The following is a 19,185-nucleotide window of genomic DNA, read 5'->3' on the forward strand; positions in this document are numbered from 1 at the left end:
GTCTATTTTTTTATATTTTTAATATTTTCATAAAATTCAACTACCAATATTTTCATAAAAACGTCCTCTTTCATCTTATCCTTAATCCATATAGGTAAGTTTTAAATTCTTTGAATGCTCCCTGCTAATTGTGTGAGTTGTGCTACTCGGCTGGGTGAACAGCAGCCCAAGTCTAAGGCAACTGGGGGCCTGGAAACATGATCCCAAATCTCAACACCACTGCTTCAATATTTCCAGAATTAAGAATGTGAACCAAACCTAACCGAGTTTGGGTCAACAGAACACCTTAAAACCCAAAGCTACTAGAATCAAGCACCAAAGCCTGGACTCTGGAGTTCTTGGGCCCAACATTCACCCTTTACTTGTGGCCACTTTTTCTTTTTCTTTTTTTCTTTTTTTTTTTTCTTGCTGAACCATAATTTCATTCTCTTAATTGTGGAGAAAAATTGAATGGTATCAAATTGATAATAAATAAATAAATAAAATAGTAGATTAAATAAGTAAAATAAATTTATAATAATATATAAAAATAATATATTAATTTTAAATTTATTTTTAACAGTTTTTTCTCTTTTTTTTTTTTCTTTCATTTTGCATCAAATTTTCCCCTTACCAAACATAGCGTTAGGGATTTTCTTAAATTCGAGAGAATGTAATGTGCACTGACTCGCGTTTTCCTGGTCACCTAGAGGAAACACATTGATACTGTTTGTTTTCTTTCTTTCCCATTTCGTTTTTCCATTTATGACTTTGCCGTTGACAGGGTGTTACGGCCTGGGTTTGAACTGGTGGCAGAGTAGTTATGGAGGCCCAAGAGCTCTCCATTTCCTTGGAATGCTTCGTTTTGCCTTGTCCACCTCTCTCTCTCTCTCCCCCAATCAGCAACTCCAAAACGACGCCGTCTTCTACCGGTACCCTCTCCTCTCTCAAGAGTTTTATTAAGACCATCTCTGCCTTGGTATATGTTTGTTGTTTTAGTGTTTAATGTCGCCTCTGAATACAAATTACTCAAAAAAAATTGTAATTCGAAATAATTTAATTCCATTTTTTTAATAATTACTGGAGCCGAAGTGCGTTTGCGAATTCTCACTCAGAACCTTTGTTTAAATCCTTAGATTAGTTGCCGAGAAAATGCAGGAAAGGAAAAAAGAATTAAAATTTTATACCATACCGTTTTTATTTATTGTGTTCAACTTCTTGTTTCTACCTGGGTATCTGTGTGTTCAATCTATAGTCATCCAAAAACTCATGGTGCAGACCGTAGCTTGAGTGGTTATAGTTGGATTGAGTCAGTGTTGTTTAATGGGGAAAGAGGATGTTAGCATGAAACCCTGGCTGAAAAAGGTGAATATTTTAGCTCCAAATTAGGTATCTGGGTGCCATGTAGTGTTAGTCCACTAACAAGCAAAATGCCGGAAGAGGGGCAGAAGGGGCTTCAAGAGCAGTGGCGTGGAAATCTTTGTCATAAGAAATCCTAAGGTTAGAATGTGTAGCCTACATTTAGTAAGAGGCATTTGGGAATTGGAATTTCAGTTTTCAAGTTGAAGGTCGAGCCTAGAGCCTAGGGGTGGCAACGGGTCATGTTGTGTTAAGGTAAGAAATAGTGAAAATTTACTCAACATGTATATGGTCCGATTATGAATCCTCAGCTTGGAATAATTGTGATTTCAAGGAAAGCCAGAATTCTGCTTGCCCATCCTCTTTTGGAGATATCATCTTTTTAGGGTATGCTTTATACTCTTAATAAGGTATGTTTTTCTGATCGGTAGTGTCTGTTTCATTCAGTTAAATTCATTTACCTTGGTTTGGCTCTTGGAAATTTTGAAGGAAAATGCAAAGAAAAGAAACTAGAGAGGAAAAAAAGTGAAAGAAAATAGAAAATAGATTTAAAGTTAATAAATTATTTTTACTGTGTATTTTCAAATTCATTTAACTTATTTGTCCTCTTTTATATAAAGATTAAATAATTTGAAAATCTATAAGTTTATTTTTCATAATAAACCAAATACAAAAAAACCATTTTTTTCCCTTTCTTTATTACTGTCCTGGAACCAAACATAGCATTAACTAACCAGCGATATTCTCATGTAATCCCAATGAATAGAGATGGGGCAGTGAGGATCATGATCCCTTGAAGGATCTGCCTATAACTAATTCTTTTTCTAGATACAGCTCAAATATTTTTCTGGTCTTAGGTCATTTCATTGGATTCAACTGACAAAGATGCTAACATTTAATTAAAGAACTGTCAAGACGTAGATGCTTCGGATGACTCACACAACCTATGTAATATACTTCTATGGAGCAAGGGTTCTGTTACTTCTGTACTATGGGGTTTAAGGCTTTTCTAAGCAGTAAGCATGACTATGTGATTAACTCATCGATGACACTGAGCTAGAAGAAAGTGTATTAGAATACAAGCGAACAGATTCCTTTAGTAGTGTCAGGCATTCTCCATAAACTTGTAGCAAGAGAAACCGAGAGAAGAAACGAATCTGCTAAAGGACCATTCTAGTCTGACGCCTAAATGGCAAAACAGAACTTTATCAGAGAGATCTGTTTCTCTTCTTGCAGAGTGAACAAAATTGTCTCATTTCTTAGTATCCTGTGGAAAAATGGTAATAAGTAATATTTCAAGCTATTGAGAATTGCAAAACCTCCAAGAGACCCATGAAATGGTTTTCCCTGCTGTCTAACTATTGAAGAATGGATTTGCATTTGTGAAGTTATAACATGATACTGCATGGAAGCTCTGTGGCATTAGTAGGTTGCTGTCAAAGAGATAAGGTGACCCTTGAATTTGGCAGCGATGAAGTTGATTTCTGGTCAAACATCTCATAGAGGAGTCAGTTCTAGGAAAAATCACACCCAAGAGATTTATAGACAAATAATGAATCAGTTAAAAGTACATTCCTGAGAATTTCATTTGCCCTAGTAATTCTCACGATTCCTCATTGCCAGCTTTTCTCAGCAACACATTCATCCAAATAATGCAGAAACATAAAATTTCAAACGGTAGACTCTACATAGAGGGAGCTTCAAGTCAAAGCACCTTCAAATGACACTGAAATCAGGAACCAAAAACTATCAATTGTTTTAGCAACTTCTATCTAAAAAGTCCCAACTGTCTTCTGAAGCTTGGATTGCTTGTTTATTTTACTGTTACACGTTCCTGTTCATGCACAAATGCCAGTCATAGTGGTTGAAAAGGATAAACTGTTAATACCTATCCCCCTGCAGCTGCAGTCACAACCCAAAAAAAAAAAGTAATGATACGGTATGATGACATTAACTAATAACAGTAACTATGCCATTTTTTTTTCATGTGATTATGACATTGGGTTAAATAATACTCACATCATATGCAAAGAGGGATTTGCAGTAGTTGGTATTTGTGAGCACTGTACTGGTAGATCCGCACTCACTGTCTTTAAGGGAAACTGTTGATCTGTCAAGTTTGATCGACCAGGGATATTGGTATCCTTGAGCAGTGGAGCCTACATGCGAAGATGACCTTTGCATCCGCATGGCCCTTGGGATGTTTCTTCCTTCCATTGATGCTCTCCGCCGGCTTGGTTGCCTCTCAAAGGATTCTGGCCGTTGCTTTGGTGCACTATGTGATCGCACTTTGGCTTTTGAAGATTCTGTGTTAGCCATGTAATTGGGGAAGAATGGGTAATCATAGGACAAAGATTCTGCACAATCTGTCTGAGGGAAAGCAAAAGGAAGTCCTGTGCAATCAGGTTTAGACACAGCTGAGTAGCACTGGGGGCTGCTTTGCGTTGTGGTGAAGCAATATTCCTCAAAATGCCCACTGCAGGCTCTTGGACTCATGTCAGTCAAGGCTGATGGGGCTGGTGAGATCTGTTGATTATCTTGTTTTGAGTATGCATGATTTGTTGCATAGTTTGTGGAGAATCTGGGCTCTGCTCGTTCAGTTTGTGCATGGTTTGAATAGCTATTCCTTCCTTTTGAACTTCCCTTTGACTCCCCTTGGTCCATCTCCACTATCTTAATGTTCTCCTCCATGCCTCTATCTTTATCCTATATCCAGAAAGATCATATTACGGTTTACTGGTTTCAGAATTTAAAATAGCTATTTCACATCAGTCAAGCAGGTTCTCTGCCATACTTAACAGCTTCAAAATTCACATTTCCCATTTTTCTCAATATCCAAAGGAAAAGATAAAAAATTAGAAAAGGGGAACATTTTTCTTAATATTAAAAGAATAATAATAAAAAAAAAAAAGAAACATGTTCCCCCATTTGGAGTTCATGGGCACCTCTTAATGCCTCTTATAATTTAAGTGATATTTCTAAAATATTCAGTAATGGGGCAATTTTGATTGCCATTTTCTTATCATGTAATAACGAATTTTGTCCATCCAACAAATTTGTAATTGAATTTATTGTTAAAAAACCAAGAAGGATAGAGTAAAATTCAAAATAGAATGCAACAGTTGATCTCTCATTTTATTTCTATAGCATGTCAATTGAGCAACTTAGTTGGATATTAAAGAGGATTATGACTTGGAAATTTCTGGTGGAAGCAGTGTAGATGAAACTCACATGATTTGTGTTCCTGAACCGATTGTCCTGTGTGGATTTTCTTTGAGTCAATTGCCTCTGATTAACCGGCTTTGTTTCTTCAGTCATCCGGATCCTCTGAACTCGAGCTCTAGCCTGAACTGTCACCAGTGCCTGCATGCACCGGAGTGTAGCAGTGGCCTGTTTTCTCACCAGGTTACCCCTTACCAGTGCCTGCAACTTCACTAATCCTTTTAATGCACACAGTGCTTTTCTTGCCTGTAACAACACACCAATGAAATTTTTCACTACTAGATTGATAAACATTATAATCTCTTTTTCATCTGGGTCTTATAGTTTGGATCTTCTGAGAGAAATTCTGAAACAAAGATATTGGCTACTGAAGCATAAATAGATTTTTCCAGAATTTCCTACCAAATGAGCACGAAACGCAGCTTGAATCTTAACAGCAGCAGCCTCCTCAATTGCTCCTGCTCTCCCGGTGGCAGCAGCTGTTAGTCGGATCACAGCAGCAGCAGCTTGTGCAGCTGCCACAGCTGCACCAGCAGCTGCTGCAGTAGCTGCAGCCACTGCCATGGCATGCTTTTTCTGCTCATTTTCAGAATCCAATATTGGCTGTCCTGCCGGCGGTGTAGTGGCAATTGTGTCCACAGAGATTGAGTCCTTGTGACCTGCTGATGTTGCCGACGATCTGCGAAAACTCCATCGTCGTTTTTCTTTGGGAGTTGTTGGTGGGATAAGAATGGGGGTGCTTGGATTCTCAATGGCAATTGAGTTAAGCTTTTCCTTGTCTTTCTCTCTGTCTCTCTCCTTATCTTTCTTCCCTGTCAAGAAGTTTCTAATCCATTTGCCTGTCTTCCCCATCTCTCTCAAAACCTTCTAAGCTGCCAATCTAAAACAGAGAACATAGGCAAAGAAAGCAACAAATGATATCTAGATCTCTCCCTCTCTATATTTGATTGGTAGCTGTCAACACTATCATGGCTTACTTAATTGCTCTCTTTTACAGTCTTTATCAAACTGTTCTGTTTCCCCACTCAGTTAGTCATAACTACCATTTTCAGAATGTGATCTAGTCATTTTGTTTTGTTTATTGGGTAAAACTTGCAGGAGCAGGAAAGAAGCTGATAGGAAACTCCCTCTTGATAAGCCACTTGCTGCCCCCCTGGAAGATTATTGGAAGGATTCCTTGCTCGCCCTGGAACTTCCTCAGCTACCCATTTTGTCCCTCCAGGTATCCTTCACTCTCATATACTGATCAAGGGCATTTTAATAATTATGTGGTGTTAGTTAATGTGGGAGGAGATGATGAGAGACCCATGTGAAAAAATGGCCAAGAACATGCAGAATCCGTGTAAAACACTCGGTGTCAGGTTTGGGAAGCTGTCCAGTTATGGGGTCCTTTCTTGATGTTATGGGTCTAAAACTTGGGTACCCCTCCCGGGCCAGGTTGTGTGGTCCACATAGAAGGGCACGAGCAGGTATGATCTAGGGTTGTGCACGTGGTTGTCCTATCCCAGCTGTAGGATGCTTCTGTCTTTACAGGCTTGAGCCATTCCTTCAAGATCCCAAGAGAAGTCACCTCGATACTAAGACTGAGAAGGAAGTCATCTTACTATATGCCATATCCGAATTGAAAAGGTCCCATTAGCTTTTATACCTCTCTCTAGAGGAGACAGAGGTCTGTGATGCAGAGAATACTAGAGCAGTTGGTGGAGAGACAGGCCAGTTAATGTGAATTAATGCCCGACTCTCTTCAGAATGCATTTGTGTCTTTGCAGGACCAGCCTGGAAATTTAATCAGTTGAGTAGTAAATTAGATGTAAGACCAATTCTAAACAAAAAAGACAAAAATAATATATACATTTTTGGAGGCTAAAGGCCTTTTTTTCCTAGACATTGAGACCATGATAAAATATACTTTCATCTGTAGTGACAAACAGAAAAAGTAACGACGAAAACATGTGGCTTTGAACTCATCTAATTGTCGGTCCCATGCGAGTTATAAGGTTGAGGTTTATAACTAGTTATTCTTCTCCACAATAAATCTTCTTTAAATCATTTGGTGGGGGATTTTTTTTTTTCTTGAATTGTGTGTAAATAGAGTGAGTTGGCAAAGTAGGATTTGTTTTCCCAACTCATAATTAGCCAAAGCGTTTTCCACGAGGAAAACCGTCTGTTGATGACATTTTTCCTTTTGAAATTGGGTGAGAATTCGTAGAAAGCAGGTTAAACTGGCTGATTTTTCGGCTTTGTAAAAGACTGATTAGGAAAGGACTAACATAGACTGCTTTGGCCATATATATCCTCCATGAAAGAGGTGGCACATAATTTTCAAAGTCCACTGAATTGAAAGACTTCTAGTTAGTTCCTGATCACTCCCATGCATCATACCTCTTTTCTTTTTCTCGATTCACAGGTTCGGATTCTGTCATATCATACTATACATTATGATGACAATCCATGCCAAAAGAAAAAAAAAATTAAATAAAATCAAAGCAGAAAAAGTAAAAGACCCTTTGTGTTTGTGGGGATGTACAATAACTCTCTAATGATTAGTTGGGTAAAAATTAGAGGAAAAGTATTATTTGCTATAATTGGAGGATTGAAATGAAGACTTTGTATATATTATTTGCATTAGGACCAAAAACTCTCTATTATTGAATCTTTGGTACGCCATACTTTAGGACAAGCAATAAAACAAGATGATTTAATTATGTTTGGCCCTATCCTAACCACTGGAGATGTATAATTGCATCAGTGTGATAGACTATTTTTTGTTTTAGTTACTAATACTTTAGTTGGCAATCACATGGTATGTTTATATGCTCCCCTTTGACTCTGTTTGGATTGGGGAAAAATTCTAGTGTTGGAATTTGCTCCTTCTCTTGCTTCCATTAATCCTTAATCACCCCACCCATTCCTCTTCATCCCGTAACTGACGGGTTGGACAAGAAAATTTTAACCGAGTCTCTGCTCCCTTCTTGGGGTTGATTGAATTCTTATTCAAGCCCCTTGGGTGGGACCAGCCCATCTCTATGTTTCATCTTGGATGTGAATCATGTGGATGGTGGTAGCACACATCCTTTGAAAAACATTCTGATATTGAGACAAAAATAAGATAATTATGGAACAATGAAAGTGGGTGATTAATGTATGTGTGTATACATTAATGTAGTGAAGAGAATCCCCCAGTTATTAAAACGAGAAGGTGGATACCACATGGAGTAGAGGTGTGTATACATGCATGCATGTGCAGATTCTTTGATTGGACGTGGATCCTTCCATGTCCTTTTGGATGCATCTCAAGTCACATGCTAATGCTTGGTTATTTTGATTATAATCTGACCCCTTCTTTTTTATTGGTTTGATCGGGTTTTGTTGGGGCTCGAAATTGGGTTCAGCCCAAATATGATAATAAAATCGTCAGGGAAGTAAATATCCACAAAATGTGTGACCCTGTGTCTGACCTATGAGCATAAAAGAGTACCATACCATGGATTTTTGGTGAAAAAAATAATTGAATCGATATGGGTGATTTATACTTGAATTGGAATCTAACCAACACATTAGTGATGGAAAAAAAACAAATCAAACCAAGTTACTAATTAAGTTCGATTTGGTCTGATGTAGATGATCGATTGGATACAAGTTAACTTAGATTTTTAGTTTAATTTGTTTTTAAAATTAATTAAAATCAATTTAAACTTGAAATTGAAAAATATTTAAAAATTTTCACCATGGTTTTAAAAATCGAACCGAACTGGCCGATCACAGTTCCGATTCGGTCCGATCAATTGGATCGAAAAGTGGTTGAGTCGGTGGGTTTTTAGGGCAAAACAATGGGTCACACCCCCTCCTTTCAGGGAACAATCGGCATATATATTTATAGTTTACGGCCTTAGGGCGGGCTTGAACCTTAGACCAAGGATTCAATGTGAGTCTAGTTGCACCAACCTGCTACATTGTTTTTCGGGTTCAATGAACAGTCCAATTATGAGAACATTGTTTTTCACTCAAAATATAATAAATATATTTAAAAATTAATTTAACTATAGTCTAAGAATAATAAATTATTTTTCTGGAATCTAATATTAAAAAAACATCAAACATTGAATAATTATATATAAATTTTTAAATATTTGTTTGATTTGATTTTTTATCGATTTGAAGTCGAGGAGATTGAAAACCGAATCGATAAAATCGGCTTTTCAAATGAAACCAACTTTTATGGTTATTGAAAACCAAAGCGATATAATTAGTTTTGGTGGATTTGGATTCAGAATTTACTTGCTCCCTCGACTGACATTAGGGAAAACATTGAGAAATGGAGTTCAGGCTGTTGAAATTACAGTGTAGTAAGTGAACAAGGAAATGGGAGCAAAACAAACGCACCATTCTTGTAGTCCCACAGGCTTGCACAGGTGTGTTTTTGCCCTTCTTTTTGGGAGGGGGTGAGGGTACCAGCAACAGGACCAGTCTGTTTTTATGCCAAAAAATAGAAAGATAGTATTTTCTGAAGAGGGTAGCCATGGCCCTCGAGTCATGACTATGATTTTGAATCTTGTCGGATTTGCCCTCTTATGGTATGAATATCTTATCGTGTGAAATATAGTAACGTACCATCTAAATTTATTCACAGAACATGCCCCCAACACCATCAAACAAAACAAGGTTTACCCAATGGAGTCTCCCATCAAAACGGACGACATTCCTTTATATGTGTTTTAAAAGAAAATGTTATCTTTATAAATAAATAAATAAAGTGATGATATTTTTGTTGAAAATAAGTCTTTTTAAAAAAAAAAAAAAAAAGTGGGAGGTTAGATTTGTAATTTTATGTTTATTTTGTCCCTTTTAATATGTTGTCCCTGGTTATTGCTATCTTTAAAAAAATCAATTCAGAATCATATTTAAATAATTATGATTTTGAATTTAAAAACTAAGATTTCACGTGGACCGTATTTAAAAATTATGATTTTTGGAATATTTAAAAACTTTTTTTAGAATAAATTTTAAAAAATTGTTTTCAATTAAAAATTCACCAAATATGTTTTTAAGTTAGAAACTAGAATAGTTTCCAAATATCCTAAAAGTTTCAAAAAAGTAGTGGAAACTTTATTTATTAACTTTTAAAATAAAGAAAATAAAAAAATAAAAAAATAAAAAACTAGTAATGAAAATAATAAAGAGTCCATTTTCTTATGAAGTCATCAAAATATTATTAATAGTGAATATAAAAAAGGTTAAAAGTTATTATAAAAAAAAATGAAAATGGTCAAGATATTAATATAATAGCTAGAAAAACTATTTGTCTTGCAGTTGAAGTTTCTAAATTTACACTGAAAGTTGTAATTTTTAATGTGATTTTTGAATTAAATTTTTAGATGTAGTTTCTTTATTTTGGAAACATGTTAGTATGTGTCTCAATCTTATTCTTTTTATTTCTGTTTTTCGAAAATAGAAAGTGGTTCTTCCTTCTGAACCCTGAACTGAACCGGGAAGACTCAACAATGGCATGGGTAGTTGGGTGGGCACTATAAAAAGCCAGGCTAAATTCCAGATTGGGGACTGAAGAACCTCTTAGGACTGAATTCTTGGGCTCGTAGTGTACGTAGAGAAGTTGAATCAGCCCATAAGTATATTACCAGGCTTTGTGGTCCAACAATGAGGTCCCCAATCCCCTGTTTTCTTCATGTTCAATCTAACCCATATATGCCATCTCAATCAAATAACCCTGTGAACAGAAGGCTCGTGGTCATCAAAATCCGATCTTTTAATGGCAGCTTTTCATTTGTTCCAAGCCCACCCGTAATGTATATAGGGATCCTAGAGATTGACTGAACCCTTTGCAACTCGGCTTCACCCAAATAGGAGGAAGGGGATTTACGTGAAATAAACGGCTGCCGTATACTACCAAGTGTGTGGTCACGGACTGGAATACTGTTGCAACTACTCGAATTCAAGTAGAAGAGATGTCCATTAAGGCCGAGAGGCGACTTGACAAAAGAGACTTAGCGCTGGCCTTTAGAATGGAGGTGCGGCCTTCCCGTGTCACATTAATTCTTAGTACGATGCCTGCGTGGCAATTGGATGGGTCAGTTGGGAATTGTTTGTATAATTATGTTTAATTTGTAGGCGAAATTAATTTATGAAACATCTTGCTGTTTCCTCCCAATTTTATTAAAATGATTTTTTGGTTTTAATTATTAAGGGAAAGAATAGTATGACATGGAATGACAAAACGTGGAATAGAAATAATAAAGGAAATGCACAAAATCAAATACATAATAATAAGAATTTGCTTAGCATTTTCATAAATCAAGGAAAATTATATATTAATAATATTTTATTTTCTTAATTTATGAAATAATTTTTTTTTATTTGTGGATATTTATTATTTATTTCTTTGTATAATTCAAATTATATAAGTTTCTAAAAAGAAATATCAAAACTCATTGCTTCATTGCCAAATTATCAAACTCTTCATGGCACTAGCAAAGACAGCATGTCCAAAGGGGGCAAGTGCCCTCTCTCCCTAAAAAACCAAATTGTGAAGCAAAATGTACATCTTCATATCACATTCCCTGCCCCCCACCCCTTTGTCGTAGGATTCTAACTCTGCCAATGCTTCATGATATGGAGGAGACAAACTCGAGCTTTCTTTAAAAGTAGTTGAATACCATAAAATACTCAACTTACCCTAACAAACCATGTCTTCTTCTAAAATAAAATTTAATATCCAAGCTTTCCATAAGTGTTCTAGTTTGATTTCAATCAAGTGTTTATTTCCCTCTTTGATGGAATCAAATCATCCCTTTAGTTCATGACATCAAATATCGGTTCTTAAATGAAGAAAAACCTACTAAAAAAATTAAGGATGATGAGGGAAATAAAAGTCTTATCTTGCAATTCCAATTATGGGTTGACAATAACAAATTTGTCACTTCATAAGTTCTTAAATTAATGAAAGAAGACATTTTCAATATGATCTTTGGTCTTAATTTAATATATGAGGTATGGACTTCTCTTAAAAAGTAATTACTCTCTATTATGGGAAAAAAATATAAAAAATATGTTAACAACTTAAAAAATCGATGTTATGCTTAATCACTTGAAACGGCCTTTCTAATTACTTGTCATGCTCAACTCGTCGGGCATCTAATTCAACAAAAACAAGTTAATACTTAATACTATTAGGTTGTATTTAAAATTAAATTAAGTTCTATTTAAAATTAAGTAAATAGAAAATAAAAATAAATAAAGAGAAGAAAACAGCACCTAAAGGTCTCATCAAACCCTTAAGCATCATAATATCTAAGCTTTCTCTAAGATTTGATGACTACATGTCTTCATTTAGAGAAAGGACAAAGCAACGCATCCGATCAGTGGGCTTGTTTATAGATTGATGGGTATACATATCACTCAACGAAAAATCACATCTTGGGCTCCCCAGGTAGTCTTTATACCATGGATCAGGACCACCATCATTTTCTAAGCCCATGTCACTCAACCTGGTGGGCCGACTGTGCTTTTCTATTTATCTTCCCTTTTGAATGTTTGTCTAAATATTAGGTCAATGACAAGGTCATGAAATGATGGTCAATGTCTGTATATTTAATGTTTAATGACTTTAATATAAATCATCTTATCTTTTGCCCTAAATATCATAAGCATTGACCCTTAGATTTTACTAAATGTCCTACTAACTTCTCTTCTTGAACTTTTATATCATTTAACAAAGTTTTTTTCTTAAATAAATATAGTACTTTAATTCATCAGATTGTTATTTAATTTTGAAACAAAATTACAAAATAATAATCATGTACCTGTGAGTGATAATATCTTTCTTGTAGAGTGATAATAATCACAACAAGAAATAGGATTTTTGGTGACGGTCGGAGACCGTCACCAAATCTTATAAATCCGTGACCAAAACCTATTGTCGCGGCCTTATGAAACCGTGACCGAGCGTCACAATATGAGGCGTAGCTAAAGGTATTGGTCACGGTTTTCTAAGTGATCGTGACCATATGATTCCTTTTTGTGACGGCCATACAAAAATTGTGACCAAAAAGTTAAGAATACTTTGATATTTAGTAAGTTGATTTAGTCACGGTCAGGTAATAAACCGTGACTATATGTAAACTTATGGTCACGGTCAATGCCCTAACCGTGACTAAATGGAATGTTATGGTCACGGTCAATGCCCTAACCGTGACTAAATGTATGTCTATAGTCACGGTTAATAAGATGATCGTGACTAAATTCAATGTTATGGTCACGGTCAATGCCCTAACCGTGACCAAATGTATGCATATAGTCACGGTTAATAAGATGACCGTGACTAAATTCAATGTTATGGTCACGGTCAATTCCTTGACCGTGACTAAATGGGTCGTATGGTCACGGTCAATTCATGAATCGTGACGAAATATTGGTATATGGTCACGGTAATTAAGTGACCGTGACTAATAATTAAGTCTATTATGACAAAATGTCCACTTATGGTCACGACTATTAATGATCGTGACTGAAAATAATCATGTGATGGCCGCCCTATCCCCAAATTTTGGTGACGGTTAATGATTGATTGTGACTAAAAGTACACTTATGGTCACAATTTTTTAGTGGCCGTGACTAAAATTTGTTATATTTTGGAAATTGGTTTTTTATAAATTCAAATTTCCCAAACCTGTTATAAACCCAAACAAACCCATTTTAAACCTGTATATGCAATTAAGCAATTAAAAAAATTTCTATAGATTACAATCAATTATTCCAAGCTAGTTAAAAACTTATATATCAATATATAGTCATTAAATAAAAAAAAAACATAATATAACAAAAAAAAAAAAACAAACAAACAAAAAATAAAGAGATTCAAATTTAGTTTCACATTTTAACATAATATAACAAACCAACCAACCAAACATCACATAATAGTCATAGAAAGCAAAAAAAGTTAGGAGAATCTATCATATAAATAAGTAGCATAATCTTCAAAAAAGTTAAGATACTCTATCATATAAAGATGTAGCAAAATCTTCAAATTTATACTACTTTTGCTGAAATTGTTGCATCATTTGCATCATCTGTTCTTGAATTTGTGCTTGCATTTGTGCTTGCATTTTTCTTTGCATTTCCATCATTTTTTCTTCAAACTCTTCTTTCACTTCTTCTCGTGTCTTCTTTTGAACTTCTATCAACCTTTCTTCAAATGTTTCTTTCACATGTGAGAGTTCATCTTTCACATTGGAGAGTTCTTCAGTTGCAGTTGTAAACTTTTGTTCTGCAGCCATTAGCATCTCTTGGGCATTTTCAAGTTGTGTTGAAAGAATAGCTCCTGATCGCCTTCTACTAGTAGAACCAAAGACTAAGGTAGGAGTAGGACCAAATCCATACCCTCGAACACGACCATGTCTCTCTGGACCCATGACTCGAGTATATATCTCATCTACATATGTAGATGCTACAGATGTAGATGCTACAGATGTAGATGATACAGATGTAGATGCTCCAGATGATGCAGAAGTAGAAGAAGATGTCCCTTCAGGTTGGGATAGTAATTGCTGAAATTGATCCTGGAATTGTAAAAAAAAAAAAAAAAAATTGTTAGACTTTTAAAATAATTTAGTATGAGGCTATGACTGAAATACAAGTAGATAAAATTTATTTACTTCATTACCATAATCTCCTTAGAATGATCATCAACAGGTGTCCCATCTTTTCTTGTGTGTGTCAAGGCAAACATCTCAATTCTATTAGGCTCACTTCGATCCTCTTTCTTTTGTGCCTATTCTTACAAGTAAAACAATTGAGTTATTTATGATGAATTATTTATGTATAAACAAATCATATTAATAATAAATTTCCAACCTGTTCATATCGAATTTGAGCATAACTTTTTGATCCCGATGTATGCTTTATCACTTGCTTTGCCCTATTTGCCTTGTTTTTTTCTGAGATATCCTACATTAATTAAAAAATAGCAAGTCACCTATATAGGTAATAGAAACATAATAAAAGTTATATACATGAATTATTAGGTTAGATATAACTAATAAATATCATTTTAAGTGAATATGACTATCATAAGATACATTATCAAGAAAAGATAATTATCTTTACCTTGGCCTCAGGTGTACTCCAAAAGTGGATGAGCCACCTCCAATCATCATCCGATAAGTGTGGAGGTCGATGGCACAATCTCTCATCATCTGTATTATAAGGGTTATAATACTTGGCCTTCATTTTATTTCTATAGCTTCTAAACAAATTTCCACAACATTGAAGAATGTAGCTCTTACATGTTTCTTCTAGTTCATATTTTTCCTGTATTGCATTAAAATGTCATGTATAAATAAGAGGTATCATTTTTAAACAATAACATTACAATTTAGATTGAATAGTAACTAGCATATACCAATACTAAGGCCCAAATCTTTTCCTTCACATCTTCACTAACATGATTCCAATCTTGAACTTGGATGGGTACATTGTGTTGAGATCGCACCAATGTTCCCATATAGCTTGATAATCTTTCCCCTTTTCCATCATAAACAACTTGCCCTCTCGTATTGAATCGTGTAGTTTTTTTTTCCTCGGGTTTCATACTAAGTAAATCTAAGTTACGTGTTGGGCCACGTGTCCTCTTTTTGCTAGAAGATGAACCTATTAAGAGTAATAATGAAATTAAAAGAAACATAATTTACTTATCTTATATAAATTTAAATATTAAAAACCTACCATTCAAGAAATTAAACATATGTAAACACATTTATCATATGTAAAGTTAAACATAATCTTCTTAATCATACCAGCAACAGAAGGATCTGAAGAATCAGAAGGATCAGAACTACTAGGAGTAGTAGTTGCAGCAGGTTGTATGTCTAAGAGTTGTTGTAGATTGTTCAACTCATCTTCTGGAGACACTATTTGTACTCTTCCTCTTCGATGTGACATTTCCTACATAATAAAGTAAATTAGAAAAAGTAATACAAAATAAGTTACATAAATAATATGAAATAAATTACAATTTGTATATCTGGTAAGTATATATGTATGTACTTACCAATATTATTAGCTACACATCATCTATATCATCATCATGAATGAATTCATTATCTCTTTCAACAATGTTTTCTTGTCGTGATAGTAGAACATCCATTTGGATAGTTTCTCCTGCAATATCATTTCTATCCCAATTGATTAAATCATTCTCGACCAACTCATGCACATCACGTTGATTATGAAGTGTTATAAGCTGTTGATATGGCTCTGGATCATTAGTAGATACTTTCTGATTCATATCATAAACCCCTCGAGTTTGTATCTCTACAACGGTGTGCCAATTTTCCTCATTTGAATTTTGAACATAGAAGACTTGTTTTGCTTGAGATGCAAGCACAAATGGTTCATCTGTGCATATGGTACGTTCAAAATTCAAACACGTGAACCCATATTCATCCTTCTTTATTCCCCTTCCACTATTGATTACATCCCACCAGTCACACTTGAATAAAATAACTCTATTTCCACCAAGGTAATGTAACTCAATTACATCAGTTAGCACACCATAGTAAGAAACATGACCAGGAATTGGGTTCTTATCTCTTGCACTTGCAAAGCTTGATACCTCTGCGGTCACAACAACTCCACTATTTTGAGTTTTTTTTCCTTTTTCTCGTTCTCTTGTGTGAAATCTGAACCCATTAATGATGTATCCTCTATAACATATAACTGATGTACTTGGTCCACGAGACAATGATAGTATGTGTTCAGAAATTGGACCTTCATGTCGCATTTGTATAATCTATAGATTCAAATATAAGATGTTAATACATACATGTGTATTAGATAATAGAACAATTTATGTAGTGAATGAACTTACACGTTCTTCAAACCAACTAATGAATTCTCTTGTGTGAATCAAATCTACATCTCGTGCACGAATACGAGGCTTAACCCTTATAGATTGCTTATGCTCTCTGATAAAAAAGAAAAAATTAATTATAATGTTCACAAAGACCAAAGTTAAATTTTTGTACGAGAATTAATATAAAGTTTTATTCAAATAAGTGTCTTACTCAATAAATGACGTCACTTCCTCACAATTAGTCAACACATATAAATGTGCTTGGGACCATTCTTCTGTGCTAAGAACACGAGATGTTGACTTTCCTATTGTACGTCCCATGCATTTGAAAATGGTTAACCCTCCACCATTTGTTATGTTATTTTCAATGACATAATTTCTTTCTTCACGGTCATGCTTTGTTTCAACATCATGCAAATATCTTGAACAAAAGGTTGTACATTCTTCTGCTATGTAGCCCTCTGCAATAGAACCTTCTGGACGACTCTTATTACGGACATAAGACTTTAATGTACGTAAATACCTGTCATTCCACAACATGATAGATTTGTTTCATGAACTATACGAAACCTAATATACATAAGATTAATTGAATGAGAACATACCGCTCGATAGGATACATCCATCGATATTGCACTGGTCCAGCGACCTTTGCCTCACTTGCAAGATGAATAGGTAAATGCACCATAACATCAAAGAATGATGGAGGAAATATTCTTTCTAATTTGCAAAGTGTGACTATTATGTCATTCTCAAGGTGCTCTAATTGATCAGTCTTTAACACTTTAGAACACAACTGTTTGAAGAAACTACATAGTTCAACTATAACAGCACAAACATTCTTATGTAGAACTCCTCGAATTGCAAGTGGAAGAAGTTGTTGCATGAGAACATGACAATCATGAGACTTCAACCCAAATATCTTTCTTTCATTCACTTGTACACACCGAGAGATGTTAGAAGCATAACCATCTGGAACCTTTACTTCTTTCAAAAATTTACAGAATTCCTTTTTTTCATTTGAAGTTAGTGAATAGCATGCAGCAGGCAATATAACTCTATTCCCTCTTTGTATGGGGTGAAGTTGATCTCTGATACCCATAACTTGCAAGTCAAGACGACTATTGAAGTTATCCTTCGATTTACCATCGATAGTCAACAAGGTGCCAACTATACTGTCACATATATTCTTTTCAATATGCATTACATCCAAATTATGACGCAAAATGAGGGTTTTCCAATATGGCAATTGGAAAAAAATGTTTTTTTTTTCCAATTATGCTCAAGTTCAACATGTCCTCTTTTTCTTTTTGCTGACACCTTATTTTTTTATGTCTTCCCTAAAGTAATATGTTCCATTCCATCTAATTGATGTAGAATATCTTCCCCAGACAATTGTTTAGGTGCTGCTCTATGCTCTTCATTTCCATCAAAGGACTTTTTATCACGTCGAAATCTATGATCAATCGGCAAAAATCGACGATGACCCATGTAACACCATTTCCGTCCGTTTTGTAATCGAAATGAAGAACAATCCTTATTACAAATAGGACAAGCAAATTTCCCTTTAGTACTCCAACCTGAAAGATTTGCATATGCAGGAAAATCATTGATAGTCCACAATATAGCTGCACGCATACAAAAATTTTGTTTTGTTGAAGCGTCATATGTTTCAACTCCAACGTCCCATAAGTCATTCAACTCATCTATCAATGGTTGTAAGTATATGTCAATGTCATTCCCAGGTGCAGTTGGACCAGGAATAAGTAGTGACAACATGAAGAATGTTTGTTTCATACACATCCATGGTGGTAAGTTATATGGAATAAGAACCACAGGCCACATACTGTATGAAATTGACATATTCCCAAAAGAATTGAACCCATCACTTGCTAAACCGAGCCTAACATTTCGAGGTTTTAATGCAAATGAAGGGTGTACGTTATCGAAGTTTTTCCAAGCCAAAGAGTCTGTTGGATGCCTCATCATCTCATCTTCCATGCGACCATCAACATGCCATTTCATGTGAGAAGCTGTCTTAGCTGACATATATAACCTTTGAAGCCTTGGTTTTAAGGGAAAAAAACGTAAGACCTTAGCAGGAATTTTCTTTTTCTTTGCTGAATTAGTGAACTCATCTGTAGAATGATCATCACTTGATTTCCATCTAGAGACACCACAAACAACACACTCATTTGCATTTGCATGCTCTTTTGAATACAACATGCAATCTGAGGGGCATGCATCAATCTTGATATAATGAAGGCCAAGGTCACGAAGTATTTTTTTAGCTTCATAATAGTTGCTTGACAATGTCTCACTCTCAGGAAATGCCTCCTTCAACAATTCAAGCAACATTGTAAAGGACTTATTGCTCCATCCATTAAGACACTTCATATGAAATAATCTTATGATAAAAGACAATTTTGTGAATTTTTTACACCCTGGATATAGTTCCTGCTCTGCTTCTCTTAACAAATTATAAAATTTGTTTGCATCCTCATTTGGTTTTTCAAACTCCCCGTGCACATGTGGACTTCTTTCAGATTCCTCATTTGGCATTGGCATTCTAAATGCATCATTTAACATTTCTTGCATCTCATCATGCATATTAGACTCATTAGTGCTAGTATTTGTAGGTTCGCAAAACTCATATTCCCCATGCATCAACCACCGCACATAATTTCTAGCTATCCCATTGTCCAACAAATGATCATACATGATTTCTCACTTCTGCATAAGACAATTATTGCAACGAA

The 19,185-nt window shown here is 35.1% G+C and overlaps 3 protein-coding genes across 4 annotated transcripts; 1 reads left to right on the forward strand and 2 right to left on the reverse strand.

Annotated features, from left to right (window-relative positions):
• The first annotated feature begins 615 nt into the window (after window positions 1–615).
• Window positions 616–6,445, forward strand: LOC109122696 (uncharacterized). Its single transcript, XM_059736866.1, has 2 exons — window positions 616–911; window positions 5,659–6,445. The coding sequence occupies exons 1-2, from the start codon at window positions 745–747 to the stop codon at window positions 5,804–5,806; spliced, it is 315 nt and encodes a 104-aa protein (XP_059592849.1). The 5' UTR covers window positions 616–744; the 3' UTR covers window positions 5,807–6,445.
• LOC100244856 (protein IQ-DOMAIN 19) lies at window positions 2,851–5,662 on the reverse strand. Its single transcript, XM_002265424.5, has 4 exons — window positions 4,963–5,662; window positions 4,570–4,806; window positions 3,358–4,044; window positions 2,851–3,240 (listed from the first exon to the last, which is right to left on the reverse strand). The coding sequence occupies exons 1-4, from the start codon at window positions 5,410–5,412 to the stop codon at window positions 3,220–3,222; spliced, it is 1,395 nt and encodes a 464-aa protein (XP_002265460.1). The 5' UTR covers window positions 5,413–5,662; the 3' UTR covers window positions 2,851–3,219.
• A 7,054-nt stretch (window positions 6,446–13,499) lies between the features above and the next one.
• On the reverse strand, window positions 13,500–18,757 carry LOC104879258 (uncharacterized). Of its 2 annotated transcripts, XM_059736868.1 has the most exons (10): window positions 17,032–17,693; window positions 16,638–16,949; window positions 16,442–16,538; window positions 15,623–16,363; window positions 15,369–15,516; window positions 14,975–15,222; window positions 14,680–14,883; window positions 14,428–14,520; window positions 14,237–14,344; window positions 13,500–14,132 (listed from the first exon to the last, which is right to left on the reverse strand). In XM_059736868.1, the coding sequence occupies exons 5-10, from the start codon at window positions 15,511–15,513 to the stop codon at window positions 13,608–13,610; spliced, it is 1,323 nt and encodes a 440-aa protein (XP_059592851.1). In that variant the 5' UTR covers window positions 15,514–15,516; window positions 15,623–16,363; window positions 16,442–16,538; window positions 16,638–16,949; window positions 17,032–17,693; the 3' UTR covers window positions 13,500–13,607. The 2 variants fall into 2 exon arrangements, with proteins under 2 accessions (XP_059592851.1, XP_059592850.1); XM_059736867.1 differs by lacking the exons at window positions 13,500–14,132; window positions 14,237–14,344; window positions 14,428–14,520; ... (1 more) ...; window positions 14,975–15,222; window positions 15,369–15,516 and having other exon boundaries at window positions 17,032–18,757.
• Between the last annotated feature and the right edge of the window lie 428 nt (window positions 18,758–19,185).

This window comes from Vitis vinifera, chromosome 5 (assembly GCF_030704535.1).
Source record: "Vitis vinifera cultivar Pinot Noir 40024 chromosome 5, ASM3070453v1".
In the NCBI taxonomy this organism is placed as follows: Eukaryota; Viridiplantae; Streptophyta; class Magnoliopsida; order Vitales; family Vitaceae; genus Vitis; species Vitis vinifera.